General features: G+C 40.0%; 1 protein-coding gene across 2 annotated transcripts in view; it reads right to left on the reverse strand.

Moving 5' to 3' along the window:
• The window catches only part of SAV1 (salvador family WW domain containing protein 1), a 22,336-nt gene extending 4,009 nt beyond the window's left edge, over positions 1-18,327 (reverse strand). The window contains exons 1-4 of one of the 2 annotated variants that reach the window (XM_010579771.1): positions 18,124-18,327; positions 15,803-16,249; positions 5,879-6,149; positions 4,776-4,919 (exon numbers count right to left, since the gene is read on the reverse strand). In XM_010579771.1, the coding sequence (XP_010578073.1) occupies positions 4,776-4,919; positions 5,879-6,149; positions 15,803-16,249; positions 18,124-18,217 (956 nt within the window). In that variant the 5' untranslated portion in view covers positions 18,218-18,327. The remainder of the gene's footprint in view (positions 1-4,775; positions 4,920-5,878; positions 6,150-15,802; positions 16,250-18,123) is intronic. The other variant, XM_010579772.1, reaches the window with a different exon arrangement.
• Positions 18,328-18,549: the final 222 nt, after the last annotated feature.

Raw genomic sequence — 18,549 nt, forward strand, 5'->3', positions numbered from 1 at the left:
CACGGTGCCCCCCCCCCCCCCCCAGTTTACATACTGGACATGACATCACATGGTATGGAATATCTCCTTTGGCCACTTTGGGTCAGCTGCCCTGGCTGTGTCCCCTCCCAGCTTCTTTTCTCCCTCCAGCCTTCTTGCTGGCTGGGCATGAGAACCTGAAAAATCCTTGACTTAGTCTAAAGATTACTTGGCAACAACTGAAAACATCAGTGTGTTATCAACATTCTTCTCATACTGAACCCAAAACATAACACTGTACCAGCTGTAGGAGGAGAATTAACTCTATCCCAGCTGAAACCAGGACAGAAATAATTCAGGAAAAACCCAAGACACCGGGCCAACAGCAAGACAACTGTTCTGGTGAGCAACTTACAGTGTGTTAGTTCAGGCTCTGAAGCCCACAAGGCCAAAGGCTTACCAACAGGGACGTGGCTTATGTCGGTCTGCACATCAGTCAAGCGTTAACAGCCCACAGTGCAGACCCACCCGCATACGCTTAAATAAAGTAGTATAATGACTTCACATAGCTAGATATATACCAAGGCTTAAAATAAACAGGCTGTTCTCTTTGATGGTCTCCTTCCACCTCAGCATGATGACTGGAGAAGTCTGGCAGGGTGACATGAGCTAGCAGCCACAAAGAGATCTGCGTGGTTCAGGAACAGACACACTTCCCAAGGCTCAGAGGGAACAAGGGACACACAAACTACGTGTGACGCAGGTGTAAGCACAGTTCTCATTAGTGGGGATATCTGGGCTAACCTGGGTCTCCTGGAGAGACTCGTGTGAGAGAACTTCAGGAATATCACCCCAAAATGAGCAGGGGTGCTAACGCTGCCCGTGGGAAGGGGACCTGAGCCGCACAGAGTGTCCTGGCATGGGCCTGGCCAGCTCTGGGAATAGGACAAGCTGCAGAATTTCCTAAGCAAGGTGAGGAAACAGCAATTCCCCAACCCAGTTTTAATCTTGATTTTGTTTGATCCGAGTCTTGCTCTACAATAGGCATTTTAATGCTGCTTTACTTTGATAAAAGAAAGCCTCGATGTAGTTACATTTTCACTGCAATACCCCTCATTTCCTGCTTTTTCCCAGTGCTTCTGAACATACACCATTCATTTGCAATCTAATTTTCTTAACTTGGAAATAGGCAGCTGACTACTATAATTATTAAAAGAATAGAAGAAACTCATGGAATAAACAGAGTTGTTTGATCCAGCTGAATTACATGAGAATATATATTCACTTGAGTGGAGGCTGAAGCCAAAATATCAGTAAATTTATGCAAATAAACTGCATTACATATTGAAAGGATATATTCAGAAGGCTGTATGCATCAGAGAAGCACCAAGACATGCAGATGACTACCAAAAATGATTCTGAGAGGAATTTTAAGAACTTAAATAACCACAGCTTCTATAAACTTCCTAAATACCAGCTTCTATATTAAAGTCATCCCAAGTCAAGACAGGGCTGCACTGCTAAAATCACTTTTCCCCAAAAGCAAGTAGAAACAAATTGCAGCTGTTTATCAACACGAGATCAAACTCCAAAAAAGAGAGGCAGACTGCAAGCTGCTGCTTTTGAAGGTTTGCCAAGTACAACTATCTTTGTAAGCACTTGATTATTGAGTTTATGTGAACACCACCTTTCCACCTCTGCACCTTTCCCTCTCATCAAGAGCTGAATTCAATTGCAGCAGGATTTCCCCTGCCTCGCCCTGTGCTGATGAATCCTTTCGAATTTTCTGGGCCAATGGCATTTATTGAAATATGTTCCACAGCAAGGACGATTCTCAATGGAAGGCCTTGTTTCTTATAAAGGTGGCAATACAAGCAGGAAAGAAAACAAAGCTCCATCACATGCAATAATGCATTTGCAGGTTTTCTGGGGCCTGCAGCTTTTTCGTTTGCTCCCCAAAGAGATGCCTAGAGGAACAGGGCACAGAGTAACAGTACCTGACCTAAACTCCCCAGGCATTTTTTTAGAAGGGCAACTAGTCACAGAGCCAGAATCGAGGGGAGAAAGCACATTAGTACAAAATTCCTATAGAGCGCAGAGCCTTCCCTCCTGGGTGAGAAAGCAGGAGCTTACTAGACAGAACACACAGCCAGAATACTCCGTTTCCAGTGCTTTTCCCAGTAAATAGCAAGTATTTAATATAAAATAGGACACTTTCAACACAAGAGACACTGACCTGCCCATAATATTTACAGCCTATTGATTAGGGCTGGAAGAACAGAGTCCTGGGTTCAGATCTTTGCTCCAGAAGAGGTGGGGAAAGAACCTGAAGCATGATCTCTCATATGAGGAAGGCATTTCTGGTCTCCTCACCCTCACAGTCCCATGCATGCAGTCTGGCATACTGTGGGAACACCCACCAGACTGATCTACCTAACTTGGAAGGTGGAGAAACATTCGATTTTAGAGTCTAGCATAGGGTTAAATGCAAGCCAGGAGTCTTGATTTCGCTGTGCTAAGATTCTGATAGCTGCACTTATGCTCTCAAAACAAACCTTGACAGATGCCAGGAGAGAGGGGAAAAGGACGCTTCAAGATATCAAAAATACCTTGATATTGGAAATCGTTACCTCAAGTTATAACTAGACACCAAAGCCTCTTCACTGTGTAGTGAGCCAAATAGCTTCTTTTTTATCTTAACAGTTTGACCATTTTTCACCGAAATAGGGAAGCATTATGGCTAACACCTACTAAACTCTCCACTAGACTTTTCCAGTGGCCATAATTATTCTTCTTCAGAGAAAGCTGTTGAAACAAAAGCTAATGTTATCTATTTTTGCTATCATTATCTACTTCTTTCAACAAAAATGACTGGCCTTCAGTCAGCTAAATCAAGCTACAGTGTCAGGTGTCACTAACAAATCATAACAAAATACACCACGATGATTTCAGTGCAAAACTGTAGTGATAATCAACAGATTTTTACAGTAAATTTCAAATAGCAGATCGCAAAAGGTATTCCTCTACTACTACTATGAAAACGTTTTGCCCACTTTCATTTTTGCAGCAGAACACTGGAGGCTCATACTCGGCTTTTGGACAATACTACTGAAGAACTTACAAGCATTACCGGATGTTTTTCTCAAGCTTTAAGCCAGTTGCTTTGGCAACAGAGAAGAGGTTCATTATTAAAATTACACTGAAAATATGTAAGTGATCTTGATCTTAACTATGAGAATTACTTATCAATTGTTCCTTAAGAAGCCCTCAAGATGAGGTGACGCTAAGTCAGCTGCTACCACTCTCCCACACTTTTCCAATATAATATTAGCATAAAGCAGAATTTATTTCTTCACAGAAGCGTTTGAGAATTACAACAATATTCCTATTACCACCAGCACTACTATAACAGAAGGCTAAAAGGATATTGGAAAATACATGATTTTTGATTCCTCTGAACAATGTAAATTCTGTTCAAACAGCTTGAATGTACTAAATGTTTTGGGTTTTGTTTTTGTTTTTTTAAATTTGTCTCAGCCTACTAGATATAAACAAACTCCTGATAAATTGTTTAAACGATCTTAAATTTGTTTCTCAGGTTTCAAGAGAAGTACCAACAAAAGTCCATACAACACAGGCTGAAATAGTTCAAACTACATTGTGTGGATGTGCCAAAGACCTAAATAAAGAAATGCAGCTGCAGCCAAAACCTAAAAGTATTTCTAGGAAACAAGTGCTCCCCTAGGTTACAGGAACTTAGTATGCCCCTGCTGCATAAGTGTACAGGTGGATTTTAGGCCAATTTAAATCTTTATGGGCTGCTGGCAAGCCCAGTAGCCACAAGAAGTAATAAAACCCATTCAAATTACAGTTACTAAAAGCAGCTAAAAAAAAGAGGGTTTTTTTAGTGGAAGTCACTGAACATCATACACAGTCTGAATTTGCAACTACAGACTGACCTGCTCATTGCCGTAAAACTTAGTTCCTCCACATTCTTCTTATGAAAAAGTACATGATTTCATAATTATTAAAAAGTATCTGGATTTTCAAATTGCTTTTCTATTTAGTGTTACTCTTCTGCAGAGCTGTACCCATTAGAAAGTGTAATTTGTTTCATTATGCCAACTCAAATCTTTTCTTGGAGGAGATTCCCTGTTCCTACAGCATTGCTTCTTTGAAAAAAACCTTTTTACTACCACTTAGTTTTTAATTAAAGTTCTTGAATAGAAACACAGATTTCAGTCTGTATTCAAAATCCTTAACTGTGAAGGAAAATTTGTATGTCTTTTTTAAAAAGGAGTAAGACACACATTAAGACTTAACACCCTAAAGACTTCACATATTTTATAAGCACGTGGTATTGTTCTCACAAATACACTGAAAGTAAACCACATCCTCAACTCTCAAATATATCATTCTGCAAGTCATGTGAACGGCAAGAAGTACTGTGATGATTTTAAGTAATGCCTAATACAAAGCAAACTAATGCGATGAACATAGAATCATGGAATGATTTGGGTTGGAAAGGACCTTAAAAGAGATCATCTAGTTCCAACCCCCCTGCCATGGGCAGGGACACCTTCCACTAGACCAAGTTGCTCAAAGACTCATCCAACCCGGCCTTGAGCACTTCCAAGGACAGAAGTGGATGGAAGTTCTGGTACAACTTCCTCACGCGCTGTCAGCAATAGTTCTTATGCAATTAAGAAATAGATGCCAGCTAGAGTTCTACCTTCAGTCATCGAAATTAATTTGTTTTCCTTCCTTCTAAGCTACACACGCATAGTGTGAAATGCAGAGAAAAAAAAAAAGCTCACTTTACAGGAGCCCTGGCATAGACCTGCAGCCAGTCTGGAATCTCTGCCGTGTGGTAGGGGTTTGCAGGGACAAGGAGAGGCTGGCTTCTCTCAGCTTGCTGTGGCTGGTAAGTCACTGGGGGAGGCTGGTCATAACGGGGAACGCTGTACAAAGGAAGACAGAGAAAGTCCGTAACCTCCAAGCAATAACTTAAGACATACTGATATAATTAAATTGTTAACATTATTACACAGATTAATACATGCAAAGGCCGATGATGCAACCACGTGAGTGAAGTGTTGCCTTGGCAGGCCTATACCGAGAGCAACTTTCTGTTGCTATTTTTGTGCTTCACTCCAATCACAACAGTAAGTGTTCCTGCTATCTGTTAGCACACGGTAAAATTCACCTTAGACCTATCCAACTAGTGCCTGCTACCTGGATACTAAAGCAGAACAAAAAACGATACCTGTTTTTAAAACATTAAAAAGGCAGGTATTGATTCAGCCAAATAATCCACCATCTAATATGTTAGAACAAATGTATTCAGGCAGCAGGTGACAAAAGTTATTCCATTTATAACAGAGGACATCCTCATATGTGTATCTTTTGTGCCACATGTTAAAAAAACTTTCCCTTCCTGGGTAACGGCAAAATAGACTGAGTAGCAGAAATTAACTGTTAGATTTGGTGTATACTAACTTTATTTTACCTTTAAATTATGAGTAGCTAAAATACCGATTTTCCTTCTAGACAAGACTATGTTTCAGATGGTATATGCTATTTGTTCAGTCTCCTGGAACATCAGATCAAGTTTCTTTTCAGTCTACAATTCAATTATGTTCTCAGCAACTATGTTGTTTTACTGACAGTTGAAGAGAATAGCTTCTTTGTTTTAGTGAGTTAGGAACAAGATCCTGTTTCTAAACTTAAGACAGTAACAGATGAGACAAAAACCTAACAATTACAACTTCTTCTAAAAATCTTAGTCAAGAACCAGTAAAGCTTACTTCTAAAAATAAGTAGGTTTTGGCATGTTGTATATGAGACAAACACAGTTCCACTTTCTTAACCGGATTAAGGAAAAAAACCCCAAACACAGAAGAGGAGGTGGATGTCTTACCTGGGAGCACAAGGATGCTTATATTGAGCTCTTTTATTGATGTGATCTACGTAATACACTCCAAATTCTGCTGACTCAACTCTCTCCCATCCCGGAGGCAGTCCTTCACGCTCGAGTGGATGGCTCCAGTGAGTTGTATTAGTGTTATGATCTATATAGTATTTCCTTCCTCTAATAGTCCAGTCCACTGACCAGCCAGGAGGAAGAGGTAAATCTTCAGAACTATGATTTGTTAAGTTTCCTAGAGATGTAGCAGCAACTCTACCGATGCCTAAAAAAAAAAAGAAAGCAATGTTTAGCCAAATTGATAATACCCAAAACCAACATTACGTACAAAATCAACTTCCCTCCCCACCCCCCACAGCAGGCACTCTTATGAACTTTGAACAGTACCATGGTGTTTACAGTGTATGCGCTTGTACGTTACTAAAAAAGTATGATCAAGTCAAAATAGCTACTCCCTTTTAAGCCTCACTCATTTCACTCTCCTCCAACTCCAGATTCACTACACAGCTTCATTCAGAAACAGTTAAAATATCCTTGCTTTTTCAATAGGAGACATATATTAGCATACGTAACAGGGGTGATGCTGTTATTATTGTCTCAACTTGCTGAGCAGAGAGAGCTGACAGGAGATTACAGATGTTAAAGCTTTACATAAATGACAGTTTCTGTTTATATGCTATTACAGCTGCATCAAAACTATGTATCTACAAAAACCCCACAGCTATTTCTTTTTCTACTTACAGTCAGAAATTACAACTATCTAGAAAAATCACTGAATACCAACAAAGCTTTTCAGATTAATCAGTCAAGAACAGTAACAGGACCAGGTAAACCAAGAGAGGAGGGACAAGTAAAGTTAGCACTATCCTGCGCTGACTGTTATTACTGAAGTGTGTGCAATCATGACCAAAAAGCGTCATCAGTAACAAGAGAAAACAGAAAAGCTGGATCTGTGTAGGATCCTGCACAAGCCCTTTGCTCAACACAGTCATCCTGCGCACACTGAAGTTGATGCTGCCATGTCGTCTTTGCTAAAACTACCCACGCTCGTTAGACTAACTAGTTTATGTGCATTGCTGGGCTAGACAGTCAGACCTTGGAAGTAATTTTCATTGTCTAGTAGGCTGTACATCTGCCTCTCTACATCCTGCTCTTCTCAATGCTGAAGAGGCATGTGAAGAAAAGTAATTTCCAGCTTTTCTTGGTGATGCGGGCTGCACTAGAAGGGCTTCTCCAGCAAGGGAACTAAAGCCTAGGTGAGTTGTATGGGCTGTAGGAGAGCTGGCGGGAATCAGTAGTTGATAAAGTTCCTACCTCTGCCCTAGAAACACAGCACATTTAGGATTTATCACTACATAGGCTGATTTAAGAGACCGGTCACTAACATTTTAAAAAAATACAGGATTTGTTGTAACATACACACAGTTTTCACATTTTAAAAATTAGCGTGCTAGGTGCTGAGAGAGGTACTGACAAAACAAAATTCCAATTTCATCTTTTCCTTCCTTCTATATACTATGGATACTTAGGAATCTAGTTGAAATAAAAGCTGTAATAATAATCACAGAAAACAAAAAAACCTCCGAAACAACCAAACCCCCAAAACCCCAACCACAAAAACCAAGTGACATCATCAAGAATTTTGCAGGTGTCTTTCCATTCCTTGGAAGCCTACTACCTACTGGACGTGCTGGCCCAAATTCAACTCTCTTTTTTAAATCCTTTTAAGTAGTTACCTTCTGTTACCCACAGTTCTACAGTAAAACAGTCTCTGGCTTTAAGGAAACTGCAATTACCTTTTCATCCCACAATCAAATGCATCTATTCAATCACTGTATTCATCAGAGTTTGTGTGTTACTATTTCCCATGGCCAGAAGAAGAGGTATGGGAGCCAATTTTTGCACTTTCTTAGAAGTCAGGGAGTGATGCCATCACAAGCACCACGTTTACTTACTGAGGAATACACCCCTTTCCTTCTGTTTTTCAGAAATAACATTTTTGTATGATTGTTTTTTGAGAGAGTGGAAGGGAAAGGCAGAGTCCATCTCATCTAAAGCATACTATTAAAAAGAGGTTTCAGGTGTGGTCATCAACTCAAAAAGACAACAGTAATACTGAAGTAGCAGCAAAATTGTAATATTTCTCAGGCAATTTCATACTCATCTGCCAACAAAGGCAACAGTCCTCTTCAACAATACGTACACAATATATCATGCTAGCCAAGGGATGTAATCTATTTTAAGCATTAGTTTACATACAAAATGACAGACTGAAAACTGGATGGGCTGTCATTCTAATACAAGATAGCAGTCATCAACAAAGTAATGGAAAGGCTCCAAAGCAACTGAATAAATAAAAAAAAATATTTTAAAAAAACCTCAAAAACTTCCTCCTGAGCACTGTTCTTTAGAACATTCATGCTCATCCACAAATCTTTTTCTAGCCTTGTCATGTTCTGAACTATTTGGTCTTAAAGTATTTCTTCTTGTTATAGTACTTACCTATTTGTTAGCTTTATAAAGGAAAGCTGATGGCTGTGTTCATGTGATAGCTCCCACCTCTCATTAGGATTAAGCAACCTAGACCTTTACTTCCAGTGAGAAGAAACATCCCAGAGGCTTCCTGACCTTTAGCAGTACTGGGGCAGGGAAACTATTTCAGACCCTAGCTACGGTTATGTCACTGGTTCTGTTTTCATTCCAATGACAAAATACAAACATTTAAGCTTCTTGAACACACTGCACTTTGGATAAACAAATTCAGTATTTTCTCCAATTAACTGCACCGCTGTGTTGTAATTTCATGTACGTATCAACAGTGACTACTAAATCACCACTACCAGAAGATCTGAACACACAAACTTGACTGGGGGAAAGAATTTTCACAAAGGCTTAAACTTATTTTTCTGTTTACTGTTAAAACAAGCACATGTCAGTATTTTTGTTACAGTTCCTCCTACTTAAATTCTATCATGATTCCAGCAGCAAATATATATATACTTTTTCCTTCAGGTAAAGGTTAATGCCTTCTAACATTTGGAAGTTGGCATTAAAAGTTGCACAAGCCATCCTCTGCACCACAAGTTAACTTAACACAATGCCTATATCTCTTCATACAAAAGCCTGAGAAGACTGGGAGCTGGACTTGGGTAGCGAGGAAAACCAAAATCTAGATTACATAGAGAAATCACCTGGAAAGCAGGCTAAAAAGCAACGCTGCACCCGATGGAAAGGCAACGCTGGCAGCTCTGTGTTTGCACAATCATTTAGTTCTAGCTACATCGTTTCTCCCAATGCCAGGTTATTTTCTTTCATTTCCAAGATGCAAAGAACAAAAATAATACCAGACACAAATGTATTATATATTCCTTTTGCCATTTTGACTTCATGTATGAAGAAGCAGAGCCATACTGTTACAATAAACTTAAATAGCTGTATCAGTTACCAGTTTTGAACAGTGTTCCAAGCCTCTACAACTAGCAGGCTCTAATTATGAAATCAAAGGCCAGATTTATAAACTGACAGTTGCAAATACTTCAGGTTGTAGACCATCACATATAGTCTTAATGTGCATTTTTGCCCTTAAAATCACAGATCATACTGAAATATTCTGTGTGCTGGAAGTTTTAAGATGTCAGGTAACATTCACAGTGCCTTACAATCATTGACCCACTATGGCATTCAAATCGGCAATTAGTACAATTTAGATGTGTGTTTATATAATTGCAGTTACTAGAGATCAGAAGAGATTATATATTGGTTTTCCTTATAAACTCAGCAGATGCTTCCTTCAAGGGAGAGAGGATACACACATAAGAGAAATAGGTCCTGCTATGACTTTGAACAATAAGAGAAGATGAAAATTGACTTTCATATTGCCTTGATTTCAGCTGGCATAGAGTTAATTCTCTTCCTAGTAGCTGGTACAGTGTTATGTTTTGGGTTCAGTATGAGAAGAATGTTGATAACACACCGATGTTTTCAGTTGTTGCTAAGTAATGTTTAGTCTAAAGTCAGGGATTTTTCAGCTTCTCATGCCCAGCCAACAGGAAGGCTGGAGGGGCACAAGGAGTTGGGAGGGGACACAGCCAGGGCAGCTGACCCAAAGCGGTATTCCATACCATGTGACGTCATGTCCAGTATATCAACTGGGGGGAGTGGGGCTGGGAGGGATCACTGCTCAGGAACTAACTGGGTGTTGTTTGGCAAGTGGTGAGCAGTTGCATTGTGCATCGCTTGTATATTCCAATCCTTTTATTATTATTACTGTCATTTTATTATTGTTATTATTATAATTTTTAGTTTCTTCCTTTCTGTTCTATTAAACTGTTCTTATCTCAACCCACAAATTTTACTTTTTTTTTTTCCCTGATTCTCTCCCACATCCCACTGGGGGTTGGGGAGAGCGAGCGAGCAGCTGCGTGGTGCTTAGTTGCTGGCTGGGGTTAAACCATGACATGTGTATATACACACCTATAAGTATCAATAATAAGACTGAACAACACTCCTAAGAGTAAATTTGCACATGATCTTTTCCAAAGTATAAACCAAAGAAGAAAGTTACAAGACAGCCTAAACCCATCTACTCTGAACACTACCTTTTCTGTGTCATATTGCCAAAGTATGACACGCTTCTGTGTTTAAATTTCAGCTAAGGTCTTAGCCCTAAAGCATTTTCATAGCAGCCTAAAGCTTCACATGGGATTTTACTGCACACCCCAAGGATTTTCCCTGAATCATGGGCTGGTACCAGATTTGCATAGCACAATGCAAACTATCCACACAAAAAAACCCCAACTTACAACTTGAACCATTTCTATCAAAACATCTAGTGTAAAACCTGTGATTTTCCTACTGATGGAGGATATGATCTCTACCATAGGATAAGCAAAACCAGACTCATCAAACCAGTTCACTGTAACTACTCAGGGTTTTCTTACATACTGTTTTATCTATGACAAGACAGAAATTCTCATTCTTCCTTCTTTCCCAAGGAAGAGAGTTGTTTAAATTATCTGCTTTTCCAAATATTAAATGCCTCCTTTCCTCTGCTTAAGAAGGAGCACTGTTCTTTATAAACTTGCCTGAGTGGCACTATCAAATCTCAACAATGAATTTAAATTTATGCAATTGTAAATCCTTTTCAGGCTGCCTCTTTAGAACTTGTCCAGCCTAATTTGTTAATTCTGTTTCATAATGGTATATGTTTGGGGTATTTTTTTGGTTCAGCTGTTGCTTTTAAGGAACATCAATATTGAACATTATTTGTGGCTTTTTTTCCTTCTCTTTAAAATACAGTATCTTCAGTTTAAGGTCTTGAATTAATTGTCAACCAGGCCAAGAGGCATTATATGCTGTTCCAAATCGAAAGAAAATCCTGCTCAATGCAGTTTGCTTGGTTAGGAGTATCACCGTGTATGTTCTCAACACTTTGAAAAAAGAAAGTGCAAAGGAACAGTAACCACTTCTTACTAGTATTAACAAGATTTTAAAATACTCAAGAGTTTTAAGTAAGGCCATACCCTATATTCAGTCTTATTCTCAACATCTTCAACAATAGGGTGTTCTAATACCAGAACACAAACTTTAACTTTGAGCACCACATTCCAGTGCATTATAAGATATCAGTGCTAAGAGTTCCTTCATTTAATACTCTTCTCTTAAAAACATGTTAAGCTAATAACGTTACAAATGTGAAAAATATGTAGTATCTTCTTTAGTCAAGGGAGTTCTGTTTGTTTTGTTCCATTAGTATGGAACAAAGACAACTGTAAGTGATATGCATTAATGCTTTCACAGCCCAATCAAGGGTTTTTTATTTTATTTTAAAGGCAATCTGCCTGGAAAGAAGTCCAAATTCTTAGGGGGGAAAGGTTTCCAGGTCAGCAAAGGGCAGTTCTTCAGTCTGCCTGGCAGGAAGCTCAGCAGAAAAATCGTATCACCAGACCAGTCTGGCATAAAGGGAAAAGAGCAAAAACACTAAGAGAAAAGTCTCTGCTTATTAGATACAGTGCTGATGGAGGCAGAGAAGTTTCAGAGCCTACGAACTCCCCACAACTAGCTTCAACTAAATTTCAAAGTGTTGAAGAACATATCTGGCCAAACAAAAGGCCTTCATATTTGTCTTTAATTAGGTCAATTGTCTTGAGAGCCTTTTTTCAGGATGCCAAAATCCTCTCCCTTCCCCTCATCAAACCAGGATGAAGAACAGGAAGAGAACATGAAGGAACTGTTTAATTGTAAGGGAGTAAGTAATAATAAAACAGCAAAAAGAAGTTCCAGAAACTATCTTGTTTAGATAGGTCTGCAGGTTCTAGGCCTTCCTAACCTGTTCCAAAGCATCTAAAGGTACTTCCTGAGCACAACTATCTCGTTCGTCAGAGGGAATGGGGCGTTCCAAGTAAGCATAAATTCACAAATAGGAAATGACAGGAAGTACTTTGAAAGCTTCAAAAAGTATGCTACAAAGAAATAACTGCAAAATCAGCACAAAAGAAAAGGGCAGGAATTGCCATTTGTTTAAAAATGAATGAGGTGTACAGACCTAAAAAGAAAAGCCCTGCCACTTTAGCTCTAATTAATAATTAGTATTTCTTTATTTTGCTCTTATATTAAACATGAACACCAGTTTGCAATTTTTAAGGGGTACAATTTAACATGAGATGAACCTACTTTTACTAAAGCGCACTGGATTCTCTGTTCACAGGATTACTCATTTTTCTCCTCTGACATCACAGTCAACTGTGTACAAGTCGCCACCAGAAATTGCCTTTACACTGTGATTTTAATCTCAGCAATTTTCATATACACATAAGAATTTTTTAGCTTACCGCTCAAACAGGTACAAATAACTCTGAGGTCTTGGTTACAAGTTAGTTCCAATCTATACTGTAGATATAACTTCAACCACAGACCTCCCCAAACCTTTAACCTAGAAGAGAGGAAAGAGATGTCGAGGAAAGACAGGTAAAGTCTCTTAGAATTAAGCTTGAAATGGACACTAAAAAAAATTTTCAAGAAATGCCACAGAGGTAGCTAAACACACAAAACTAGGAAATATCTCAACTGAAGACATTTTTCAGGAAAGCCAGCAGCACTAGACTGCTAACTAAAAACAAATCTAATGAAAATATGAAAAGGAGGACATGGTAGAACTGAATCATACTGAGAGAGAAAACATGACTTCAAGGAGAAATGCCTATGAAAGAACATATCAATGCTGTCAACATCACGGGACTTTCTTAAATACTTTGCTGAATACTTTGAGTATGACGATCTCAATAAGAACATGTTTTCAACTTATCTCCAAATTATAAAGAGGAGAACCTTTATTTTGAATGAAAGCTGAAATCTGCATGCATCTCTTCACTTCCACACTGCTGCTTCTCCAAAGTCATCTCATTTGTAAACAACACCGAATGAAACATCATTCACCAATAGCCAAGAGTACCTTGTGCTCATCAGGCAAGGTTTCTGTAGCAATCAACCCAAACCATAACAAAACTAACTGAGGGGACCTTCTGAGGGAGGGTGGGAGAGGAGGAAAAGGGTAGAATGTAGCATTTACAGATTCTAGCTGATAAACAGACTTATACCTTGAAACTGTAGGTATTAGGCAATTTTGTCATCAATTATCTTGATGAAGAATTTTGATTAGGTGAAACATTTAGAAACAACAATGGAGATGTGTAAGGAAAAAGTAACTTAGACAAAGACAATGAAAGCAAAAGGCCTGCCTCAGTATTCTGGAAACGTAGGAAAAAAGGAACTAGAAGTTACAGAAAGATTAGTGTAGCTCCAGGAAAACATGGAAGGTCTGAAGACAATGCATGGTTCAAATAAAAAGAAGCTTAATGGTGAGACGAAAGAAGTAACAAAATCTAACGTCTTCTTATTTTTGGCCACACAATTCTTTTACTGAGAAAAAGTAACAGCAATTCTTGAAAAGTAAAGGACATAGGTCGATACTCTTACTGCAGTGAAGCTGAAAGAGGAATTTAAGAGTTCCTATTCCATGTCAAGATGAAAGGAAAAAAAATAGAGGAAAAGGGAAACACTTTGGCAGACAAAAGGCTCACCTTTTTTGTCTCTCCCTACAAACGCATAAGATTGAATACTCACCCGTTACAAAATATGCATAGAATTCCTTCAAACTATTAAATGTAAAAATATGAGAGTGAATGACAAAGACCAAACAAACATCAGCTGCTTTATGATTTCCAGTGGCTAAGGGGGCATGTAGACAAATGGGGTGGTAGTGAGGGAAATATATTTTTAGAAAGAAATCCATGTTGCTACAATTGAGAAGAATACAGCTATAAAGTCCCACTTTCAGCTTGTTTTAAAAATCTTCTAGATTAAACTCCACTTTCAAACTAATAGCTAGAGCTCCCTTTCCACTTAACATTGTTTCATATTTCTACACAGCAGCAGTACCATTTTTTGACATCTTCCTCAGCATACACAGTTACTGTAGTAACGTCGAATGTTAAATTGATGGATTGGTTTATGAAATCATCCCCTCCTACCGCTCCTCCCTACAATATCCCAGCACACGCTAACAGTTGCTTGTTATCTGGACCAGGTAAATGTTTAATGACTGCTGGCTGAACAACTGACAGAGATGGAGGGCTTTCATGCAAAATCTGGGTAGATCAGATGTATTAGCGTGTAGCAAAATATAAGAGGATTAAGGTAGCAAGTCTTAAATCTTAGTATTTTAGAATTTACTGGCTGACAGCAGAACCACTAGCATTACTCTTCTGTCACTTTTCATCGAAATATTTCTGTAGTAAAAAGCCCATAAAGCATTGTCAGGTTATAATTCCATATACAAGGTCAGCAGCCTTAAATGTTGACATTCTTCCTAGCGGATTTATTTTTCTAGACAGGAGATTTATTTTAGTAGCGACTATTTACTATTTTGTTTACAGATTACAAGTAATGACAAACTAAAAACGTATTTCATATTGAAGGTACGTTATTTACAGGTTTGAAATGTTTGTTTCAAACTCCTCTGTGAACATAGTTTCCATAGTATATACAGTGCTCAAATACAGCCAGATTTACTACTTTTAAGGTCACCTTTCTATGGCCAACATTGTAATCCCAGGCTTTTTATTCCACCAGTAGGCTCACAACAGCACACTGCACCAAAGAATTACTCTTCAGTGTCATCACAGATATAATCAAATATTTTAAAAAGCAGTATTTAAAGGCTTCTTTTTTCTTATGCTGTTCTTCCCTTAGAAAACAAAGACAAGTTCCAGTGAATTGAGGGGGAAATAGGCATATTTACAAATGATATTACAAGCTAAAAGAAAAAAAAAAATAATGAAGGACTAGAAAGTCAATTTCAGCACTAACTACATGTCAATTTGCCAATTACATGAAGCAGGCATCCCTTCCTTTGACTATTTATAATAAATTATTTTAATTCTTGAGGTCAAATTAACACAATAAAATTAAATAATAACACAATGATATTTAAAATACAATAAGACAGCAATGCTATAATTTAGAGCTCTTGGTTCTTCTCTACATCATGAAAATAGTGCATGTGCCCTAATGAATAAAATTCCTTGCTAGTTAGCAACTGAATCAACTTTGTCACAAGGAGTTGCATATACGCTTGGCATTAAAAAAAACAAACCAAAACCTCGCTCAACTTTACCCCATTTATTTAATAAATAAATCATGATTTAAGTATATTTTTTCCTTTCTGGATATATGCAAACTCTTAACTCTAAGAAATGTGAACACGTAGTGTACTCCAATCACAGAAATGTCATTAAAATAAGCTCTGTCCCACACAGCATAACTCCTAAAAACATGATCCTGATCATCTGGCTATACCTCTGCACCTAAAGTCTTATCAAAACCGTATTTTTAAAAAAACAGCAATTAATCAATACTTACCTGAAGTGTGCCTCCCGTGATTCTGTGACATCCTCTGGAAAAGATCGCTGTTGTGTTCATAATACCTGTAGTCCTCATGTACGCGATCATTTAACTGACGTCTCCTCTGGGCATCATAAAAATGATCGTAATAATAACAACGGGCACCAGCATCTCCATTTTCCAAAACAGAATTAGCTTCTGTTAAAAAGGACTGGGAGGAAGAGCCGTATTCTCTAGGGACGTCAGCTAAACTTCTTGCAAGATAGGAAGGTGCAGACAGTCTGTTGCTTTCACGTCTCATTATTTCATGAGGTGGCCTCTGCACTGGAGTTCGAAGGAAACTCTGGTTTCTGGAAACAATTCCATCTCCACCAGAAGCATATGCAGAAGACGATGAGTCAGGAGGACAGATATCAGTTCGTCTTGGAATGGTTGGACCGTGACGGATAAATGAAGGCATCAGATCTGATATACAGCATTAAAAGAGAGACAAGAACTTTGGCTGTACTCACACATAAAGCGTTTGGCTACCCACAATGCTGATTTACACCACGAATTGAGGAAATTCAAATGCTAGAACCCCTTTTTAAGCACCTCTAATGCATATGCAAGTATAATGGTAATGCTGCAGTTGGTACTGGTACAAAAGAAACCATCACACCCTCTACCAGCAACAAACTATTGCCAAAAGAGTGCAGTTTTGCCAGTATAACTGCATCCACAATAAACAAAAAAAACCCCAAACCCCATCAAAAAGCACATGCCAAAAAACCCGTCAAACCACCCCACGCTGTGCTGTGGCTACATCAGCCAGGCTTCATACCTCTCTAGGAGAAGGGTCAAGAAAATCCAAGTATCCTGGCTACCACTCTACCACTTCTTGGGACCACTGTCCTTATGAACTCAGAATAACTGAAGACATTAATGCTTACAGGAATTCATGACAGAATCAGGAACAGAATTCTTACTTTCTCCACTAATCACAAAGTTCAGCCAGCAAAATGCTGTTATTCTGCACACAGTAAGCTCTCAAATTCTCGTGAAGATATTTCACTTTCTTCTTTACCTAGAGGTTTTGCCCATGAGCAGTGACATCTATTTATACAATTTCAGTGCCTCCCTCCAGTAAGCGATACATTGCTCCTCTCCTTAGTATTACTTTCACCAAATAAATAGTTTCCCTCTAGGTGAGCCAACAGAAATTATGACTTTCATTTAGGAGGAGGTTATGTCTATTATTAACTACTTTTTATTAATAAGCTCTTATAACTTAGGGTAAAAATTCAGTGCATCCCAGAAGGTGTCATCAGTAAATCTATAATTGATATAAAGCAGTCATGTAATAGCTAGTCATTACATCATGGCAAGCAGCATGTGTAAGAGGTGTTAACCCCTTAGACGTGCCTACAGCTTAATAAGAAAAAAAATTGTGGGTTTGTTTTTTTTTGTTTTTTAAAAGACCAAGTCAATGTAATCAGACTACTAGATGATTTTGCCTGTTGACTGGGGAACTAGCTGTTCATGCAGCAAATACTTCCAGAAAAGCTGAGTGCCGGCTCTTGCCAGCAAATCAGTTGTTTCTAGTTGTGATCTCCACGCTAATCCTGCATTCGTAGCATAATACATTTCAGTCTCAGGTTGTTTTCAAAGGTTAACAAAAAGAAACCCAAGTGCGCTTTCAACACGTATTTGCTAGCTTTCTGTACAGTCCTAGTGAAACCAAGACTGCGGCATCAGCGTCAGGTTAACCACACGAAGATCAGTGCATCCGAGGTACGTAGCGGTGACCTCATCAAGGCGATTCATGCCTAAGAACTGGAGCACTTGCTTCCGCAGGGATTTTATGCAACTGTCTCGTACAGTTATTTCATTTTCAAAGCACACACCTTTTGGCAGTGCACACAGCCTCGATCGGGAAAACAACCACTGACTTTGGAAAGAGAGAGACGATCTGTTCCGCTCACCTGAAAGATACCTGTTTGGAGACTATCTTAACCCCTGCCTGCTGAAAACTGAGCAACTCCTGCTGAGAAAATAAAACCAACCCAAGTTTATCGTCAGCACCTGGTGGTACGCTAGGCGTAGAGCTCCCTTTTAAACTCAAGCCTCCCTTTTTCAGGTTTCACCTCCCTCCATCAGCTCCCGGGTCTCTCAACAGCAATTCCCCACACCCCCACTCTCCCCTCACGAAGGGACCCCCCCCCCAAAGCCGCGCAGGGCCTCCCGGGCCCACCGGACCGCCGTCGTAGCACACAAAGGAGACGGCCACCCCCCGCCAGGCCTCGGGCTTGTCCTCCCAACCCGCCCCCGACCCCACCGAGCCCGTCCCCGACACTCACTGCGAAGCAGAGGGCTGGTCTCCTTCTTCACGTACTTGCCCTGCACCTCACCCGGCTTGGAAAGCTCCGTCCGCGTCTTCTTCCGCGACAGCATCCCACCTCCCGGCCCGCTACCACCCCCCGCATACCCGGAGCCGCTCCCCGCTCCGCAGGGCAGGGCTCGACCGCCCCGACTCCGCCTCAGGCGCGGCGGCGGCTGCTCCGCGCTCGCATGGCCGCGCTACCGGGCCGGGGCGGGGGCGTGTGTGTGTGTGTGGGAGACTCAGCGCTGAGGCGAAACGGCGGCGGCGCGCGGGGGCTTGTGGGAAAGCGGCCTCCGCCCTCCGGGGCAAGGCCGCGGGGTAGGGTAAGGGGAGAGGGGGCGGGCGCTGGCGCTGTCACTCACAGCGCCCCCGCGCGGAGGGGAGGGCGCATGCGCCGGGGGGG

This window comes from Haliaeetus leucocephalus, unplaced genomic scaffold (assembly GCF_000737465.1).
Source record: "Haliaeetus leucocephalus isolate CR32 unplaced genomic scaffold, Haliaeetus_leucocephalus-4.0 Scaffold678, whole genome shotgun sequence".
Classification (NCBI taxonomy): Eukaryota; Metazoa; Chordata; class Aves; order Accipitriformes; family Accipitridae; genus Haliaeetus; species Haliaeetus leucocephalus.